General features: G+C 46.2%; 1 protein-coding gene, 1 long non-coding RNA gene and 2 pseudogenes across 2 annotated transcripts; 2 read left to right on the forward strand and 2 right to left on the reverse strand.

Moving 5' to 3' along the window:
* Positions 1 to 243: 243 nt before the first annotated feature.
* On the reverse strand, positions 244 to 531 carry LOC112343363. The gene is made up of 2 exons (XR_002991252.1): positions 422 to 531; positions 244 to 352 (listed from the first exon to the last, which is right to left on the reverse strand). It is a non-coding gene; the product is annotated as an uncharacterized LOC112343363 (long non-coding RNA).
* Positions 532 to 533: 2 nt separating this feature from the next.
* LOC9652141 lies at positions 534 to 6,758 on the reverse strand (annotated as a pseudogene).
* Positions 6,759 to 6,861: 103 nt separating this feature from the next.
* LOC9652111 lies at positions 6,862 to 9,661 on the forward strand. Its single transcript, XM_002992921.2, has 4 exons — positions 6,862 to 8,859; positions 8,923 to 9,055; positions 9,107 to 9,361; positions 9,415 to 9,661. Exons 1-4 carry the CDS (start codon positions 6,898 to 6,900, stop codon positions 9,597 to 9,599), a joined length of 2,535 nt encoding a protein of 844 aa, XP_002992967.1. The 5' UTR covers positions 6,862 to 6,897; the 3' UTR covers positions 9,600 to 9,661.
* Positions 9,662 to 14,272: 4,611 nt separating this feature from the next.
* Positions 14,273 to 16,319, forward strand: LOC112343357 (annotated as a pseudogene).
* The last annotated feature ends 620 nt before the right edge of the window (positions 16,320 to 16,939 follow it).

Below are 16,939 nucleotides of genomic sequence, written 5' to 3' on the forward strand. Positions count from 1 at the left end.
TAACGCTGCCAGAGGTCACGCAGCACCTTCCAGATTTTCATCCCAGTGACTCCGTCATCCAAACACACACCTTCCAGGTCGTACAGATTCAATCTGCCGTGAAGCTTTGGCAGAAGTGAGGCAGATAGGAAATCTGCACGATTCGCAAAAGCGGAGCTTAGCACTTCCATAGAATACGCACCAGTCGCGCAGCGTAAGCTCTCGTATAAGAGGACACAGCTTAGAGGAGCTGTAAATCCTGTGTTCCCACCATGCATCCAAGGCTTGAATCAGAAACGTGTATCTGTTCGTGAAATATAAAACGCGAGTGCTTCGAGACGACAGTAGCGTGCTGTGCTTATGCACCAGCCATCTGCAAAATTCAACGTTTAAGCAAGGAAAACAAAATTTCCAGAAAATAGTATAGTCAGGAGGCACGTACCTTGGTAAGTTGGCTTGACTTGAGCCGACGAATTTCTCCCACAGACAGTCTGATGAACACAGAGCGTACCAGTGCTTGCAAACTTGTCTTGATGAAGATAAGTCTCTCGCCATCATTGACATAAAGACACCTCGTCTGGGATAGAGGAGATTGGACTCTGGTTGGAGCTCCCAGTTGCGCCCAGTCGAGTTTGTGCGAGTGTTGCACAGACTCGTCCTTGAGCTTTTTTTCTTCTGGAGTGTGTAAAGAAAGCCACAAGAGTGACCACAGAGCCCGCCGCTTCTGATCCTGGTGAATTTCAACAAACGAAAATGTGATGCCCGGACTCGGGATCTCTTTCTCAGGAACTCCCCGAGGATTGCATTCCTTACCGCTGCTCGCATCCGACTTTCTCCCACTTGCCAGTCACGGACCATCTTCCGACAGACGTAGTCTTCACATTAACTTGCTTTCAAGAAGGCCCGGTACAGCTGGAAGTAGAACTTGTACACAGGCCAACCTGCAGAGACGTAGAACAAAAGAAAGAATACCAGATGAATTCCATCAGCAGCAGTGTTGGTGACCCAGACTCGGTACGTTTTACCTCCATTCCTGCATAAGGAGTGAACGATTTGAACAGACTTGTCAAGCAACGGCTTCGTTTCTTCACTTCGAGCGTTGGAACCCGTTTCATTAGAGCCGCCGGTGTTCCTGTCTAAGGATAAACACTATTGACAGGATAAACACTAGTGACAGTGAAAACCATTCAGCAGCATGTACAGAGATCACCTACCTGGTCGAGGGTAAAACTGTGATATGTGGACCTGTGGGAACGTGTACTCTCGTATTAGTTCCATGATCCTGTCAAAATCCTCTGATGTTTCTCCTGACAAGGATAAAAGCTCAATAAGATACAATCTTTTTCATGCATGCGAGTGTACCTGGAAATCCACAGATAATATCTGTAGCGATATGAATCTCCGGGACTAGTTTTTCTAAACTCGGCAAACGTGTACTCCCTCTTCCCCTGAAGAACACAGAAAACGGCTTATAGAGACAAAACAATCACCCAGAACATTGGTACCTCCAACACCGAGTCCCTTCCAGATTGAACCAGAACATGAAGGAACGAATACACGCAAGGGTGACAGCCATTTCCTCCAGATGCTGTAAGATGTAGATTCGGAGCATTGTACTTCTGTCTATGAGGAAGCGCGGCAACTAAAGCATGTAGAAGCGCTGGTATATTTGCTCCAATGTATGTTAATTCCCATTAACATAGAAAAACTCTCGTCCTGTAGTGCAAAGAAAGAAATAAATAAATAAAAAATGCTAGCTTGAAACAGATAACCATAACCGTAAGCTCTGAGACAAATTGGGATCAAAGCACACCGCGCTAGCGGACAGAACAGGAAAACCCTAATGGACATGTAGTGAGGTGTGTCATGTAACACTCCCCCCAAAACCGAAGCCACTCACCAAACCAAATCTGTTGCGTAGGAGCTGAAACTGGTGTGGCCCCAATGGCTTGGTGAGAAGATTGGCTAGCATGTCATATGTCCTGAGATGTTAGATGGCCAAGGTGCCACCATCAACCAACTCATGCATGTAGTGAAATTGGACTTCAATGTGCTTCAAGCGGGCATGGTGGGCGGGGTTCTTGGACATGGCAATGCTGCTTCGGTTGCCATACCAAGAAGTAGTGGGGCCAGCTTATGCACATCCCAGCTCAGCAAGTAACCCTTGAGCCCAGACCACGTCCCTGCTACCAGTAGTGAGTGCGATGTACTCTGCTTCTGCACTAGAAAGGGCCACTACAGATTGTCACTTGGAGGCCCACATGATGGCACCTCCTGAGAAGGAAAGGCAAATGCCAGAAGTTGAGCAATGACCTTTGTTGTTGGCAAAACTAGCATCTGCGTAGCATGCCAATTAAGCATCACCCCCTGAATAAGCAATGCCGTAGTCCATAGTGCCCCGGAGGTATCTTATGATACGCTTGGCAGCTTGCCAATGTATGGTGGTTGGTGATGTGTTGTACTGACTCAAAGCAATAGTCGCATATGTGGGGCGAGTCATCAGGGCCAAATATGTGAGGCAACCAATGAGATGCCGATAGGGAGTCCTAGTGGGTAGAGGCTCACCAGACTGCTCAACTGTGAGGTCGATAGCACCAATGACCATCAAGGTCTTGACGGGGTGGCAATCACACATACCACACCAATCCAGCAAGACTTTGACTTTACGTCATTGGCTAAGCATATAGCCACCAGACTCAGGATCACGTGTGACTTCAAAGCCAAGAAAGTAGGAGACTTGGCCAAGGTCCTTCATCTAGAATTGCTGGCTGAGAGCAGCTTTCAAAGCAGCAAGGGCATCGGTGTCATCACCCATGATGAGCAAATCATCAACGTAGAGGGCCACAATAAGCATGTGCTCAGCATGACCATTCACATACACATTGTGATCAGCATGACAGCGACGAAAGCCTTGAGCGCGTAGGGTGGCATCAAATTTTTGATACCAAATATGGGAGCTCTATTTAGGCCATACAAAGCTTTCTGCAATTGCCATATAGGGCCACTAGGGGCAACATTGTCCTCAAAAACAGGAGGTATATGCATATAGATGTCCTCTTGCAAATCCCCATTCAAAAATGCAGTTTTGACATCCATATGGTGGACTTGCCATTTGCGAGCAGCCGCAAGTGCAAAAAGAGTACGGAGGTTGGCCATTTTTACAACCAGTGAGAATGTTTCATTGTAGTCAAGGCCATGGACTTGGCGAAAACCGCGAACAACCAACCGTGCCTTAACCTGACCATCTTTCCCATACTTTTTGGAAAAATTCACTTTGGATCCAAAACACATCGTCCCAATGGCGCTGAATCAACTGGAACATAAGTTCCGTTAACCCGAATGGAAAAAACTTCTTCCGCAATAGCTTCCATCCAAGATGAAGCCTCAGGTCTTGAGATGGCCTCATCACAGGTCATGGGGATGCTGATGTCAACAAGGCCACAAAAGTCATCAAGCTCTGCAGCATCTGCTTCAGCATTTTCTTGGACTTTCAACGAGGGCCGACGTTCCCGAGGGTGATCAAGAACTGGCATCGGATCAGGCATGCCACGAAGTTGACAAGGTGGTGGAGGTGTCGGAGGCCTGTCCTCGACTGGAGGAGCATCAGCTGGTTCAAACATGTCCAGAAGTGGAGGATTCCCCAATGGAATCTCTAGTGGCAGCTCATGAATAGGATCTTGAGGCGGAGGCAAGAGTGGACCATCTCCCATAAGTGGGATCAAAGGAACAAGTCGAGTCTCAACAATGAAAGATAGATCTTGAAGAGCCTTTATACGCATGAGAAAGTCGTCTTTATTGAACATGATATCTGTGCTTACAAGAGCTTTGTGAGATGCAAGATCCCACAACTTGTAAGCTTTTCTCCCGATGGTGTCGTCCTGTGCATATCCCACGAAGATGAATTTCTTACTTTTGGGATCTAGCTTTTTCCGAAGTTGATCAAGGGTATATGCATATGCTGCACAACCAAAGACCCAAAAGTGGGACACATTAGGAGTAGAACCTGTCCAAAATGCCTCAAGAGTTTTTCCATCCAAAACAGTCGTGGCAAGGCGATTTTGTACATGCATTGCTATGGTTATGGCCTCTTGCCAAAACATCTTGTCAAGATGTGCATCAGCTAATATAGCGCAAGCAGCATTGACAAGAGTGTGATTCTTCCTTTCTGCAACACCATTTTGCTGGGGGGTGTAGCGGGCTGTGGCTTATAGTTGTATGCCTACATCATGACAGATGCCCCAAAGCTCATTGTTGAGGTATTCACCACCACCATCAACTCGAAGAGCTTTTATCTTTTGACCAAGGAGGTTTTTAATGTAGGCCTTATACGTTTGAAAGGCAACAACTGCATCACTCGTACGCATCAAGAAGTGGATACATGTTCGACAGCTATAATCATCAATAAATGTGATGAAATATCTTGCCCCATTGTGACTTGGCACGTCCATGGGGATGCAAAGATCAGAATGGACCAAGTTTAGAAGTCCAAGTGCTCAATACTTACTCAGCGAGAAATTCCAGCGGTGATGCTTGCCTAAAACGCAAGCTTCACAAAATGTAGATGGGATACATCGAAAATCCAATCCAGTAACACTATCTTGGGATTTCATCCGTTGAATAGATTGGTAATGAACATGACCAAGTCTTTTATGCCAAAGCTCCACATGAAAATCTGCCTCACAGTCTGAAAGGCCTGAACCATACAAGTCCCCAATGTGTGACCCATGAAGCAACTGTGTATCAAGTATATGAAAGTTGCTAGAGTCAATCAAAGAGATTCCCTTTGCATCAAAGACTACCATTGCATTTTGATCACATATCTTGGTGACGGACATTAAGTTTCGTCGCAAGGTGGAAACGTGCATGGCATCATCAAAGGCCATGGTCCTCCCATGATCAAGTGAGAGCCAAAATTGCCTAAAGCCTTCTACAGGGATAGTGGTATTGTCACCGAAATGAACACCATGTTTTCCAATGCTCGGCTGATAACACTCAAAAAGACTCTTCTTATTGCTCATAAGATTAGTACAACTAGAGTTTAAGAGCCACTGGCTTGGTGCTGCAATTGCCTTTGTGTTGTAGAGTTCCTCAGCAGCCTCATTTGCTGTAGCAATTTCATCATGCTCGAGTAAATTGGCTTTTGCCGGCGTAGCTAGTCGCTTGACAGGCTTAGGAGTAGAGCAATCTCAAGCCCAATGGCCCATCTCCAAGCAGCGAGCACACTGATTCTTAGCAAGTCTAGGCTTGGCACGCCCAGATGCCATGGAATTTTGCCCTTTCTGGGCATTTGCAGCTGCATGCGGTTTTGCCACCTTGGTATCACCAGAAGCCTGTGAAGCATACATAGCCTACGGCATTTCAGCTCTCTCACTTCGCATAGCCTCAATGTTGTGAAGACTCCTCACAGCATCTACCCAAGTCATCCTTGGTTGGAGAAGCAGGCTCTCAATTGTATTCTTCCAGCTAGCTGGCAAGGACCTGTAGAGCCACAGCCTCTGCTACTCATCTGTGAGACAGTGCTTCGCCTCAGCAGCCGCAAGTTGTGTGAAGAAGCCCTAGAGCTTGGCAGTGTGAGTCTGGATACTACCATTTTCCTCTAGCCTTAAGGAATCCATTTGTGAATGGATGTTGAAGACATCCATTTCACTCTTGGTGCCATAGGTGTCACTTTGCCACTTCCAAAGCTCTGCCACAGTGGACTGTGGAATCGATGGGGCAGCCAAGAGAACATTCGAAGACAAGCACATCGCAATACTCCCTCTAGCCTTGGAATCCCGAAGGTTCCAACCACGCACCTCAGTAGCGCTAGAGCCTGGAGCTGGTGATGACTCTGTCCCATCTACAATCCCCAACAAACCATGAAACATGAGATAGGATTCAAGATGGATCTTGAAACCCTCAAACCCTTCTCCATCAAACTCGCGGATGGATGGCTTTCCTTCCATAGCACTATCCCAGCTCTGATACCATGAGACAAATCGGTTAAAGCACACCGCACTAGCGGACAGAACAGGAAAACCCTAATGGACACGTGGTGAGGTGTGTCATGTAACAAGCTCCAGTGTCGCCATATCTCCTTCACACCTTCAGACACCACGGTTTTCAATCTTTGCACCTGTAGATAAAGCTCAGTAACAGAGAAAAGAAACTGGTGAAGGTCCTTACTAGTGCGTCTACTGTGTAGCTGCCAAGATGCCAGCGAGCATGCTTCGTCTTGCAGTATGTGCAAGCACCCAAGCAGCCAACATTGATAGGAATGATTTCGACAAACTTGTTCTTACGAACCTGAAAACACAACAGCAAAAGAGATTATAAACTTTTGGCAAATCAAGAGACAGTAAAGCATCCCGTCGAAGCAGCCAGGCCTCGTGGCCTTTCAAAGTTTCCCCTGCTGTATTTGCTGCACTCCAATGACGCTGACGGCTTCGAGATCTTTTAAACCCTGAGGAACGCATCCAGCTATCCACCAAGGGAATAGAGGCCACTTTGCCTTTACGTATCAGTGTTTCCATTGTCGGAGCTTTCACAGTACACCTGCAAATAAAACAGCAGCAACAAGTTGATCCAGCTTAAGATTCTTCCTTCTGATACTGAACTTACGTGTTGATCAGCCAAAGATCAGCTCTCTGAGGAGAGTCCGAGATGGCCATAAGCCTGAAGCTGTCCTGCCATATACTCACAGCCGCTCTGAATGAGTAGTCAACATTAGTTCTTTTCTACGTGAACCTACTCCAGTTTACCTGCCCGAATGCAGGTAAACTCAGTAAAGTCTACACCATTTCACAGATTCAGCTGAACATACCTCAATGCCAGTTTCAGGTGTTTTCTATCAACCTCACATCGAATGCAGTCGAAGCTCAATGTCCCATTCTACGGCTAGAACCCTAAAAAACAGAGTACCTAGGTTAGGGTTCCGCCATGGTGCGAGAGCAGTCTCATGGGAAGCCGCCAAGGGCGGATGGGGAAGAATTGGAATCAGATATCAGGGCTGGGAAGCGGCAAAGGGCGGATGGGCCTGAGCGATCGATTCAGCAGCAGATTGAGGAAGTGGAATCCGAGATCAGGGCCGTGCAACAAGCGATTGAGCAGGTTGAGCAGAAGGTGGAGCGTGCTGACCAGAAGGTGGATTCCACGCAGGGTGAGCTTCAGAAACACTGGATGGAGGAGAAAAAGCAGCTCCGTGAGCTTCAGAAACACTGGATGGAGAAGAAAAAGCAGCTCCGTGAGAAGGAGAACCAGCTCCGTGAGAAGGAGAACCAGCTCCGTCAGCAGCTCATTCCCTTTAGTGGAGTTGATTGGTCAAACGCCCGTGATCGGATTGCCAAGCTGAAGGAGCTCTTTGGACCTCGTCTTAAGCATGCCCGCACGTACAGAAAATGCCTTGAAAGGGATTCATTATCTTCTTTGCCAACTGGCTTGTCTCTGAAGGACATCGGGCAGCAGTTTCCCATTGTTGGACGAGAGAAGACTGTGGATGCTTTGCTCAGGGGTAACTGGCTGTTGTACAAGCAATTCATGAGCAGTCAACACACAGACTGGGATGTGTTTAGGCGCCTCCACCATATAATGGCTGTGGTTGGATTCCCGGGTGCGGGAAAAACATCCTTTGGCAAGGCACTCCCACAAATACTCATTGAGATGAGAAGGCAACAGAGTGATCCAGGGCTAAGGATTCAACAACTTGCCTCGCTTTTCGATACATCAACCGATGAGGTGCGACCGTGGGATGCCATGATGAGCACCGTTGAACATCTCGACGTGCTCATGTACCATGATTTTATTTCAACTTTTCATGGCGAGGCCGGGCTGGGTGATGCTCAGATTTTGGCCCTGAGGACTTTGCATGCAGCTGTTTCTAGAGCAGATGGCCAAGATGACATCAGAAAAGATACTGGGACTTGGACGTGTTTTTTTTACCAAGAGCTTGTCGCTGTTGTTGATGCCAAAGCACCTGATTTGAAGAAGTTCCTCCTGTTTGATGACGTGATAGCTTTGTTGCGAGAAGTCTGCGAGCTCGGAGACCAAAACATTTTCCTGTCGTTCTTCTTTGATGAGATTGGGAGGAACAACGTCCTTGTTCAGAAAGTGTTTCGGGAGTTCATAGTTTGGAAGTACAGCAACGTGGGTGGCAAAACGTTTGTCACTATGCTCGGAGCGACCAACCTTTTCACAGCGGCATCTTTGAGAGAGAGCGGTGACACTGGATCATCTGAAGTGATTTATATTCCTGTCAACCCTCTCAGCAGCAGCGATCGGGAGAAGCTGGTGTTGCAAGTCTTTAACAAGGTGCTGAGGACTTCAAACCGTGAAGAACTTCACGCTTTAAATGATGGCATGCAGCTGTTGTGCAAGCTGAGCGGAGGGAATCCGAGGTTAATTACCTTCATGGTTCAGGCTTTGGCTTCAGATGACCCAGACATGGCCCTTGACATTGACAACCTTGCGCTGAGAATTCAGGAGCCGTTCCTGAGAGACAAAGTAAGGCAGATTCTGGATCGTGTGTGGAGCCTATGCAGAAGATTTAAGTATTACAATGGCTTTGTCGGGGATGAGAGATTTTCTTATCTCTTACGAGCAATTCAAGCATCGATGCTTCGTGAGCATGTCTCAAGAAATGGACCGGTTCTGCTACAGGCCTTTCCAAGAGAGAATGTTTTGACATGGGAAGCTCTGGAGAGTTGTGGAGTAGTGGCTGTGGTTCTTGACGAAGAAAAGGCTCTGGTGGAGTTTTCACCTGTGTTACTGCATAAGCTAACACTCCAGCGGGAGGACCTTTTTGGCTCTACAACTTTTGATTTGACAACAACGTCAACGGATGATTGGAAGCAGAAGGAAGACAACGATTTGTTGTCTCTGATCTTCAGCATCTACATTCATAAGGTATGTGAATTCTACATTCATAGTCTTTCATAGTCTCGGTTACTAACATGTTGTTATTTGCAGTTACTATCGGGGGGTTCAGACACCTTCATGCTGGCGGATGTGTTGCCTTGCGATTGGTACATCCCTGACAATCTGAAGAACCGAAAGTTCAGGTTCCCCACTTTTCCAGTGTCAATCAAGCAACTGAGTCCAGGTATGTTCTTGTTTTTAGTTTTTTGGTTTCGGATCAAACACAGTAGTCCAGGCTCAAAGGAGGAGGTTCAAAGGTCAGGGACTTGGGCCATCTGTGGACCTCGGAACAGCGGGGCTGATACCTTCCTGATACTCGAGGAAGTAAAAGGCATTGATTTGGAGCCATTTCTTTTGTACATCCAAAGCAAGTGCTCTGGAGACCCTCTTAAGCCAGCCATTGCGGATTGGTCAGAAGTCGTTCGAAATCTTAAGAGTGACGTCCGAAGACTGATTGCTATCAAGGACAATGAGCAGCCTGGCGATGAAAGTAAGTCCATACGTTATACATTTTTCGTTTATTTTTAATTTTGTTTTTTGTAGAGTATGCTCGAACGAACTTTGGATACGTATTTTTCTCGGACAAGGACAATTCATCAGCTCTCTCATATCAAAAGTCTAATCCGATGGATATATACGCCTCGAGTGTTATTATCGGCTCCAATTTTGGTATGATCGAGCAGATTGCAGCTGTAAGGCATACCAAAAAGTGTACGAGAGAGATGTAATCACCAGTATTTAGTGGTAAAGGAGGCTTTCCAGGTGCAATTCAGCTAGACTTTGATACAAAGTGAGTCTTACGATTCTGGTTTTCCTGACTGGATTTTCTATTGGTGACAGTAAGGGAAATGGCATAGATAATGTGTTGACGACGTTGAGTGCACAACAATCCATATTTAAGTTTATTTAAGAAATTTCGTTTAAAAAGTCATAATTATTATTATTTCAGTTATTTTAAATTCATGTATAGTCATATATAGTAAATCCATATATATGTATTTAGCCTGAGCTTAGATGTCTCTCTTAAAATATTTCCTTCTCTTCTGTTTGATTATTTACAAGCAGCCATGTAAGTACTTCATTTGATTGATATCTTTTAGATTTCTTGCTCTTATAGTTGGCATATTAAAAGTTTCCCTTTTGACTGTTGAATTTTTGTCAAAAGTTCCGAAGTGGAATGGTTATATCGATAGAAGTTGAAATTACTCAAGAATAAGTAATGGGATTAAGATAGAGGAAGAGTCTCAAACAAGTTTAGCAAAAACTAAACCAATGAAAGGGAGAGAACCACCATAGGTGATTGATTGAGTCTTTATGTTAGAGAGATTATGCTTCTTGGAGGATGGACAAGGCATGATGAGCCTTCGGTGTCAAACCATTAACAAATATTGGCTAGGTGTCAAGGATGGAAAGGGTAATACATGCTAGTATTACTTTATAAAATAATTTATCATTTGATGAGGATATTGAACTTCATTTATGGGTGGTGGAGTTGTGAGAAATAAATCTCTAAGCCCCAAAGTGGAGCCAAAAAAGTGCCACGTGGTAGTGGCTGAAGCGAGAGCCAAATAAGTGTAACATGTTTAGACTAAAAACTCCAACTTGAAAGGTCGAGAGTGGGAGTGGAACTCCCAACGAAGTGCTTAAGGAACAAGCATGAAGTGAGCAATAAGTGAGTCTCTAGAAAAGGGACACAATAGGACCAACACATGACATATGAAAGTGTCCGAGAAGGAGTCCGAAATAGACTCGAGATGGAGTCCGAGATGGACCCGAGATGGAGTCCAAGATGGAGTCCGAGATGGACCCGAGATGGAGTCCGAGATGGAGTCCGAGATGGACCCGAGATGGAGTCCGAGATGGAGTCCGAGATGGAACCGAGGCCGAGACCGAGACCGAGTCAGAGACTGAGTCCGAGTCCGAATCTAAGATTGAGACCGAGTTCAAGTCCAAGTCCGGGTCCGATCGTCCCCCAAGTGTGGGGGGGGGGGGGGGGGGGGTGTTGCAGGGGGTTCCAAAAAGTATAATAGAGAGAGTGTGGGGGTTGGACCCCAGTGGAGCCAATTTGGCCCAAGAAGGCCATGCCCAGCTGTTGGGTGATGAGATAACCACTGGGAAGTCCAAAGCTAGAGTGAATACAGACTAATAAGCGGGGTAACTTGGTAAAGTGTTCAAGAGCCGGCTCTAGTTTTCCTAGGAGATCAAATGGTCGATGCTCCCAGTCCAAGCATGGGTGGCACTACCTATTTGGATACCTAGCGTGGCTTAATGGAACTTCACTCTAAGCCCATAGTTAGAACACCCAAAGGCAGAAGGTGGGAAGAGTACCCATGAGGCTTGCATAAGGCTATGATGTTCCAAAATATTATCCCAAAGTCCTAGACTATGGAAAGGAAGAGGAATGGTCCTCTGGTGTAGTGACCAAGGATACGGTTATGTGGTGAGGAAGTCCCAAAGGATAATGGGATTTAGTGGTTAGGCCTGTGGGCCTTGTTCTAGTAGCAGTGTTGGCGAACACGGCCATGGACAGAAAAGGGACTTGGTGAGGATTGTAAAAGGGATATTGGGGAAGGCTGTTCCCCATGTCTGTGGGCATCTTAAAGATGCTAGGGAATGGATCTTGGATGGTCTCTCATGGACGAATGGCCCAGTCTTTGAGAGACGGGACTGTGATGCAAGTGGTGTTGAACCATTAGTGTGACCAAGGTGAATAGGCATGGCCTTAGCGTAACAGGCTAGTATGTCGGTGGTACCTTGGGGTGTTGATCATGGGACCGGACACATGGAGCACTTGGACCAAGTCCAAAGGTTGAGTGGCATAAATGCCATTCTCGGGGCTAGCAAGTCCTAAATCCTGAATTGGACTTATGGAGGTTGTGAATAAGACTCCTCCAAGTGGTCGAAAGTGTGGCTAATGGCTAAAGTAGAATGGAAAAATTAGTCACTTACACTCTCCTAGTTGTGGCGACTATGTACAAGCTTGTCATTGAGGCTACTCTTATGTTGGTTTTTTGCATTGTGCTCACAAGATTGATATCTCAATAATGGTATCCTGTGGTGTTGACCCCTTCATGATCTAAAAGTATCATATTGAGAATTTTGCCTACATCTTCTTTGTGTATATCAGATCAGAAGAGATCTCTTGCATTGCTTTTGTCAAGTGCTGCCTAGACATGACAATGAATTTGATTGTTGGATTTTTTGTTGTTTCTTTGCCTATCCTTTCGACAAATGTCCAACCATCCTTGTCCATAGTGATTGGGATTGCATCACCTAGATCTATTGAGTTCTTCTGTACAATCATCAGCTCCTTGAGGGCATCGTGGATAAAGAGCTACATCAATGATGCACCAAGACATTAGGAGTTTGTAGATTGTTTGATCGTTGAAGTAGTAGTGCTTGTACTTCAACAAGGGTGTCCTGTTGACACTGGTCTTTTTTTCCACCTCTATTGTTATAACTGTGTTGTCATCATTTCACCCTTTTGCTCCTCTCTTTGGAGCCTTCATTTCTACCATCTCTTGGTTTATTTATTGTGTGACACTTTCTTTTCTTGCTTTGTATGGAGGTTTTTGTCCCTAGCTCGTCCATGCATTATTGCTTGCAACCTTGCTCCAAAGTTCACATCTAACCCTCTTCTGTGGTGGTTCATCATCATCTTCTTCTTCTTTTCATGATGAGGAAGGACTCTTGTCTTGAATTTCATCACTTGTCACTTTTTGTCTCACTATTATCCTCTTCATTATCATTGTGTTGTACTTTGTCTTCATCGTCCTCACTCTCCTAATCATTGGACATTGATGTTAATGAGGATGTATCACTTAATGTATGTTTATCATCAACAACCTGATTGACATTATGTCTATCATTTGGATTGTAGTTGGAGAGGTCATGGAATGGATGCTCCAATTCTTCTATTTCCCTCTGATAAAAAAGTCTCTCAATTAGAATCTTATTGTTGACTGTCCACAACAACAATGCCCTTGACAAGGTTAATCTGTCCTTGAGGATTCCATAAGCAGTGAAGGTTGTATCAATTCCTTCTCTGCAGACTATATTGTAGTTGACAGAATAAACTCTAAGTCTTGAACAATATTCCTGATGAATGTCTTTTGAAGCTCTGTATAAATGGCCCTCCTTCCCTGTTCATGTCTTTGTTAGGAATCTCTTCTTCTTTGATGACAATCCCATAGACTATTAGACTGTTTGGGTTGGTAAGATCCACCAACACTAGATCATCATCTTGTATCTCTAATGTCCACTTTTGTGGTTGTGTGGAGTTGCAGCCTCTTTTCACTCTGATGGACTCATGTAGAAGTGTTTTAGATTGCTAGGCCTGGAAACATGAAAGAACTTATTAGAATTACTTAAAATATTTTTGAAATGGGAGAGAATGGATCCTAGTGTGAGGCCTCATGCTAAGTGAAAGGGGAAATGGAAGTAATTCTATAGGAGGTTAATAGCATGAGAACTCAAGAATGGATGGGGTGTATGAAAGGGGTTTGAGGTTATTAGCATAAAGCCTCACACTTAGGAATGGATGGGGTGTGTTTGCCAATTCCTTGATAATAATATTACTTGTCCCATGGACAGATGTTCGAGCAAGATTACCATCAAGAAACTAGACAAACCAAAATATTTTTAGCACTTTAGCATAAGGCCTCATGCTAATCCTTAAGCATGAGTCCAGTCACAATGTGCTGATGGAGATTACTAGCATGAGGCCTCACACTTAGATTGCTTGTGATATTTTTCCCAGTTTCTTAATGACAATCTTATTCACTTATGCAATAAACATGCATGCAAAGGAGATTGGTGTCGAGAAACTAGGCTAGAGGAGGTGGGTGGGCTTTTTTTCTTGGTGTGAGGCCTCACACTAATGTTTTTGTGTGAGGTTGGACACCATCCATTTGTAGATTGGATTAAGGTATTATGGAGGGATGAAGTCATTTTCTTGGCATGAGGCCTCATGCTATTCATTTGTATGCATTTGTTTCTTACTACTTTAGGTGTCTAGGTGAGTAATCTTACTCGCCAATTCATCTTTGGGGTAAATGTTCAAACAAGATTGCTCCCCAAACACTTGCAAGACTGGGGAAACAGTGGAAGGTTGTACGTTTAGATGTTTGCTTAGCCATTGCCATATTTGTAGTGTCATTTTTATTCCACTTTAAGGTTCACAAGTTACACACTTTATTTCTATTCCTATCTATAGTGCCTAAGGAAACTGTTTGAAGGCAGCTAGGAAAAGCTCTTTGCAATGCGTTGGCTCACTAGAATGAACAAACCAAGCTAGGGGATCCTAGAAGTGCTACCTTAGAAGGATGCCATCGAGAATTTCCCTAATCTCTCCCTTCTCTCTAATCTCGTGAGAGGCTAGCTTTGGTGTTGAGCGAAACTGATGCTGTCCAAGTCCGAGTGTGTGGATCTCATCACTTCTGCGACCAATTCCTCACAGGCGATCGATGCCCATTCCCGGATCGAGATCGCCCAGAAGCAAATGCTGCCTGGCGATTGCTGCTACCTCTCCAATCTCGTCATCCTTCGGTATGGCAAGCTGGGCAAGATCCAGCGCGCGCGAGCAGTGTTTGACTCCATGGAGCGATGCGATTGCCACTTGTGGGTCATTATGTTCTTGGCACACGCCCAAGAAGGGCATCTCGCCACTACCAAGGATCGAGGCAAGGTTACTGCTGCATGGTGGATTGCTTGGGGCGAGCTGGGTATGTGGAAGAGGCCGAGGAACTTGTGAGGAGCATGCCTTACAAGCCAGTTTCAGTGGATTGGATGTGCTTGCTGGGAGCAAAGTCTAGAAATTGAGGACAAAGATCTCATGGTGTTGTGCTAGAACAAGCTTTAAGTGTAGATTCTAGGAATTCTACTAGCAAATAGTAGCAATTTTGTTTGAAACTAGTGTGAGTGTAGATTCTGTGTCCTCGTGATTAAAGAGGGTATTCTTTGACAGATCATCATGTATGATTAAAGAGAAAATTCTTTGCTCATTTCCAATGGTCGCTTGGTAAAGTACAGGAGCCAGCTTTTGGACTATATAAATTTAGGTTCTTGGAGGTCAGTGTCGCAGTGATGGCACAGGGCTGCGCGGCAATCTCCAGTGCAGGCGGCTATGGCAGGAGCTCAGCGGCTCGCTGGGCGACCTGGGCACATTCATCCCGATCGCCATGGCTGTAGCTCTCGTCAATGGCATGGATCTTGGTCTCTCATTGCCACGGGCATCTACAACGTTCTCACCAGCGTGCTCTTTTGCGTGCCAATGCATGAAATCCATCGCGGCGGTGGCCTTCACCGAATCCAAGCATCTCAGTGTGGATGAGATCATGGCCGCGGGGATCACTGTGTCTGCGATCGTGTTTGTGCTTGGAACCACGGGCTTGATCACGGGTCGTGGCTTGGATCGTGCCATTGCCGGTGGTTCGTGGCATCCAGCTTGCGCATGGGCTCTTTCGCGGTCAAGGCTGTCAAGTACGTGATGAAGGATCAAAATCTCTCTAGGGACAAGGCAATGGGTGATCGACCATGGCTGGGCTTGGATGGAATTCTCCTCGCAGTGATTTGCTTCACATTCATCGTGCTGGTGAATGGATCTGGCGAGGGCTACGAGTACTTCGTGACGAACAGTGAAGGTGATCGTCATCACGATGATCATGAAGAGCACCGTGAAGAACATCAAGCGAGATCGTCAAAGCTCGTGAAGTTTTTCCAGAGGATCCCGACTGCCTTGGCAGTGTTCGTGCTCGGGATCATCCTGGCGTTCGTGAGGAGGCCACACATTCTCAAGGAGCTCCAGTTTGGCCCGGCCGCGCCACGGATCACTCGAATCTCTTCCCACGACTGGAAGACGGTTTGTGAGAGCCGCCATCCCGCAGCTCCCTCTCACTATCCTCAACTCGGTGGTGGCGGTTTGCAAGCTCTCGAGCGATCTCTTCCCGGCCAAGAAGGACTCCGTGACTCCGACCAAAGTCTCGGTGAGCGTGGGGCTCATGAACTTGGTGGGCTGCTGGTTTGGAGCTCTCCCGGTTTGCCATGGCGCTGGAGGACTGGCCGGGCAGTATCGTTTCGGAGCCACGAGTGGGGTAGCGGTGGCAAGCTTGTGCTGGGGCTTCTCTTGGGGGGCTCACTGGTGAGAATTCTGCCAGCTTTTCCAGTGGGACTGCTGGGGATTTTGCTGCTCTTCTCCGGGGTGGAGCTGGCGATGGCGTGCCCGGATCAAACTAGTAGGAGGGACTTGTTTGTGATGCTCTGCTGCATTGCCATCTCGCAGGGATCCAATCTCGTGGTGGGATGTGTTTGTGCCATACTCTTGTATGTGCTGCTCCAGGCGAGAGAGATGGATTGTTGGGCGATTGCAAGCTCTTGGTTGCGAGGTTCCTCAATGTAAATAAAGCTTTGAAAAGTTTGGGAGAACATCATGGTAACACACTTGCCTGAAACCATGTCCATCGAAAGCCTGCGAGTCCTGGCTACTTAGTGGCATATGAAGCCAGGGATGTTATCCGCAACAAAGACAGTGCAGAGTAAGTGGGGCTTCATCGATGTCGAAATTGCTTCAGAGTGTAAATTTAAAAACTATGTACTTTTCACTCAAGAGTAAAATGGATTCCATTTCTCACCGTGCGGAGTGAGAGCAATTCGACCTGGCCTAGCAAACGAGAGAGTGAAACATTGGAGGGATGTGCGCTTCTATAGCCCAACCTTTGCCATGAGTCCCGCTTGGTCGTAGCACTTGGCTTGGCTCAGGCCTGTATAGCAGGTATAATCTTGGGGCGCCGCTATGCTCTGGGTAACGCTTTGCGCATGGACAATGGGCAGCACTCTAGGCACGCCAGTCACCTGCAAGGGATCCGAGCGAGTACCTCTGCCACATGGACTACCACGGACCTCCAAAACACTCTTGTTTCCATGGATCGCTATTCTCACAACATAAACTTTAGACTCGCAGCAGAATCAGCTGTCGGTAAGAAGAACCTTGTCTGTCCCTGAGTATGTGATTCAGACTATGCGGTTTGCAAACAGGCCCAACACTTCCCCGGCATTTCAACAATCACCTGAT

This window comes from Selaginella moellendorffii, unplaced genomic scaffold (assembly GCF_000143415.4).
Source record: "Selaginella moellendorffii unplaced genomic scaffold, v1.0 SELMOscaffold_146, whole genome shotgun sequence".
Taxonomy (NCBI): domain Eukaryota; kingdom Viridiplantae; phylum Streptophyta; class Lycopodiopsida; order Selaginellales; family Selaginellaceae; genus Selaginella; species Selaginella moellendorffii.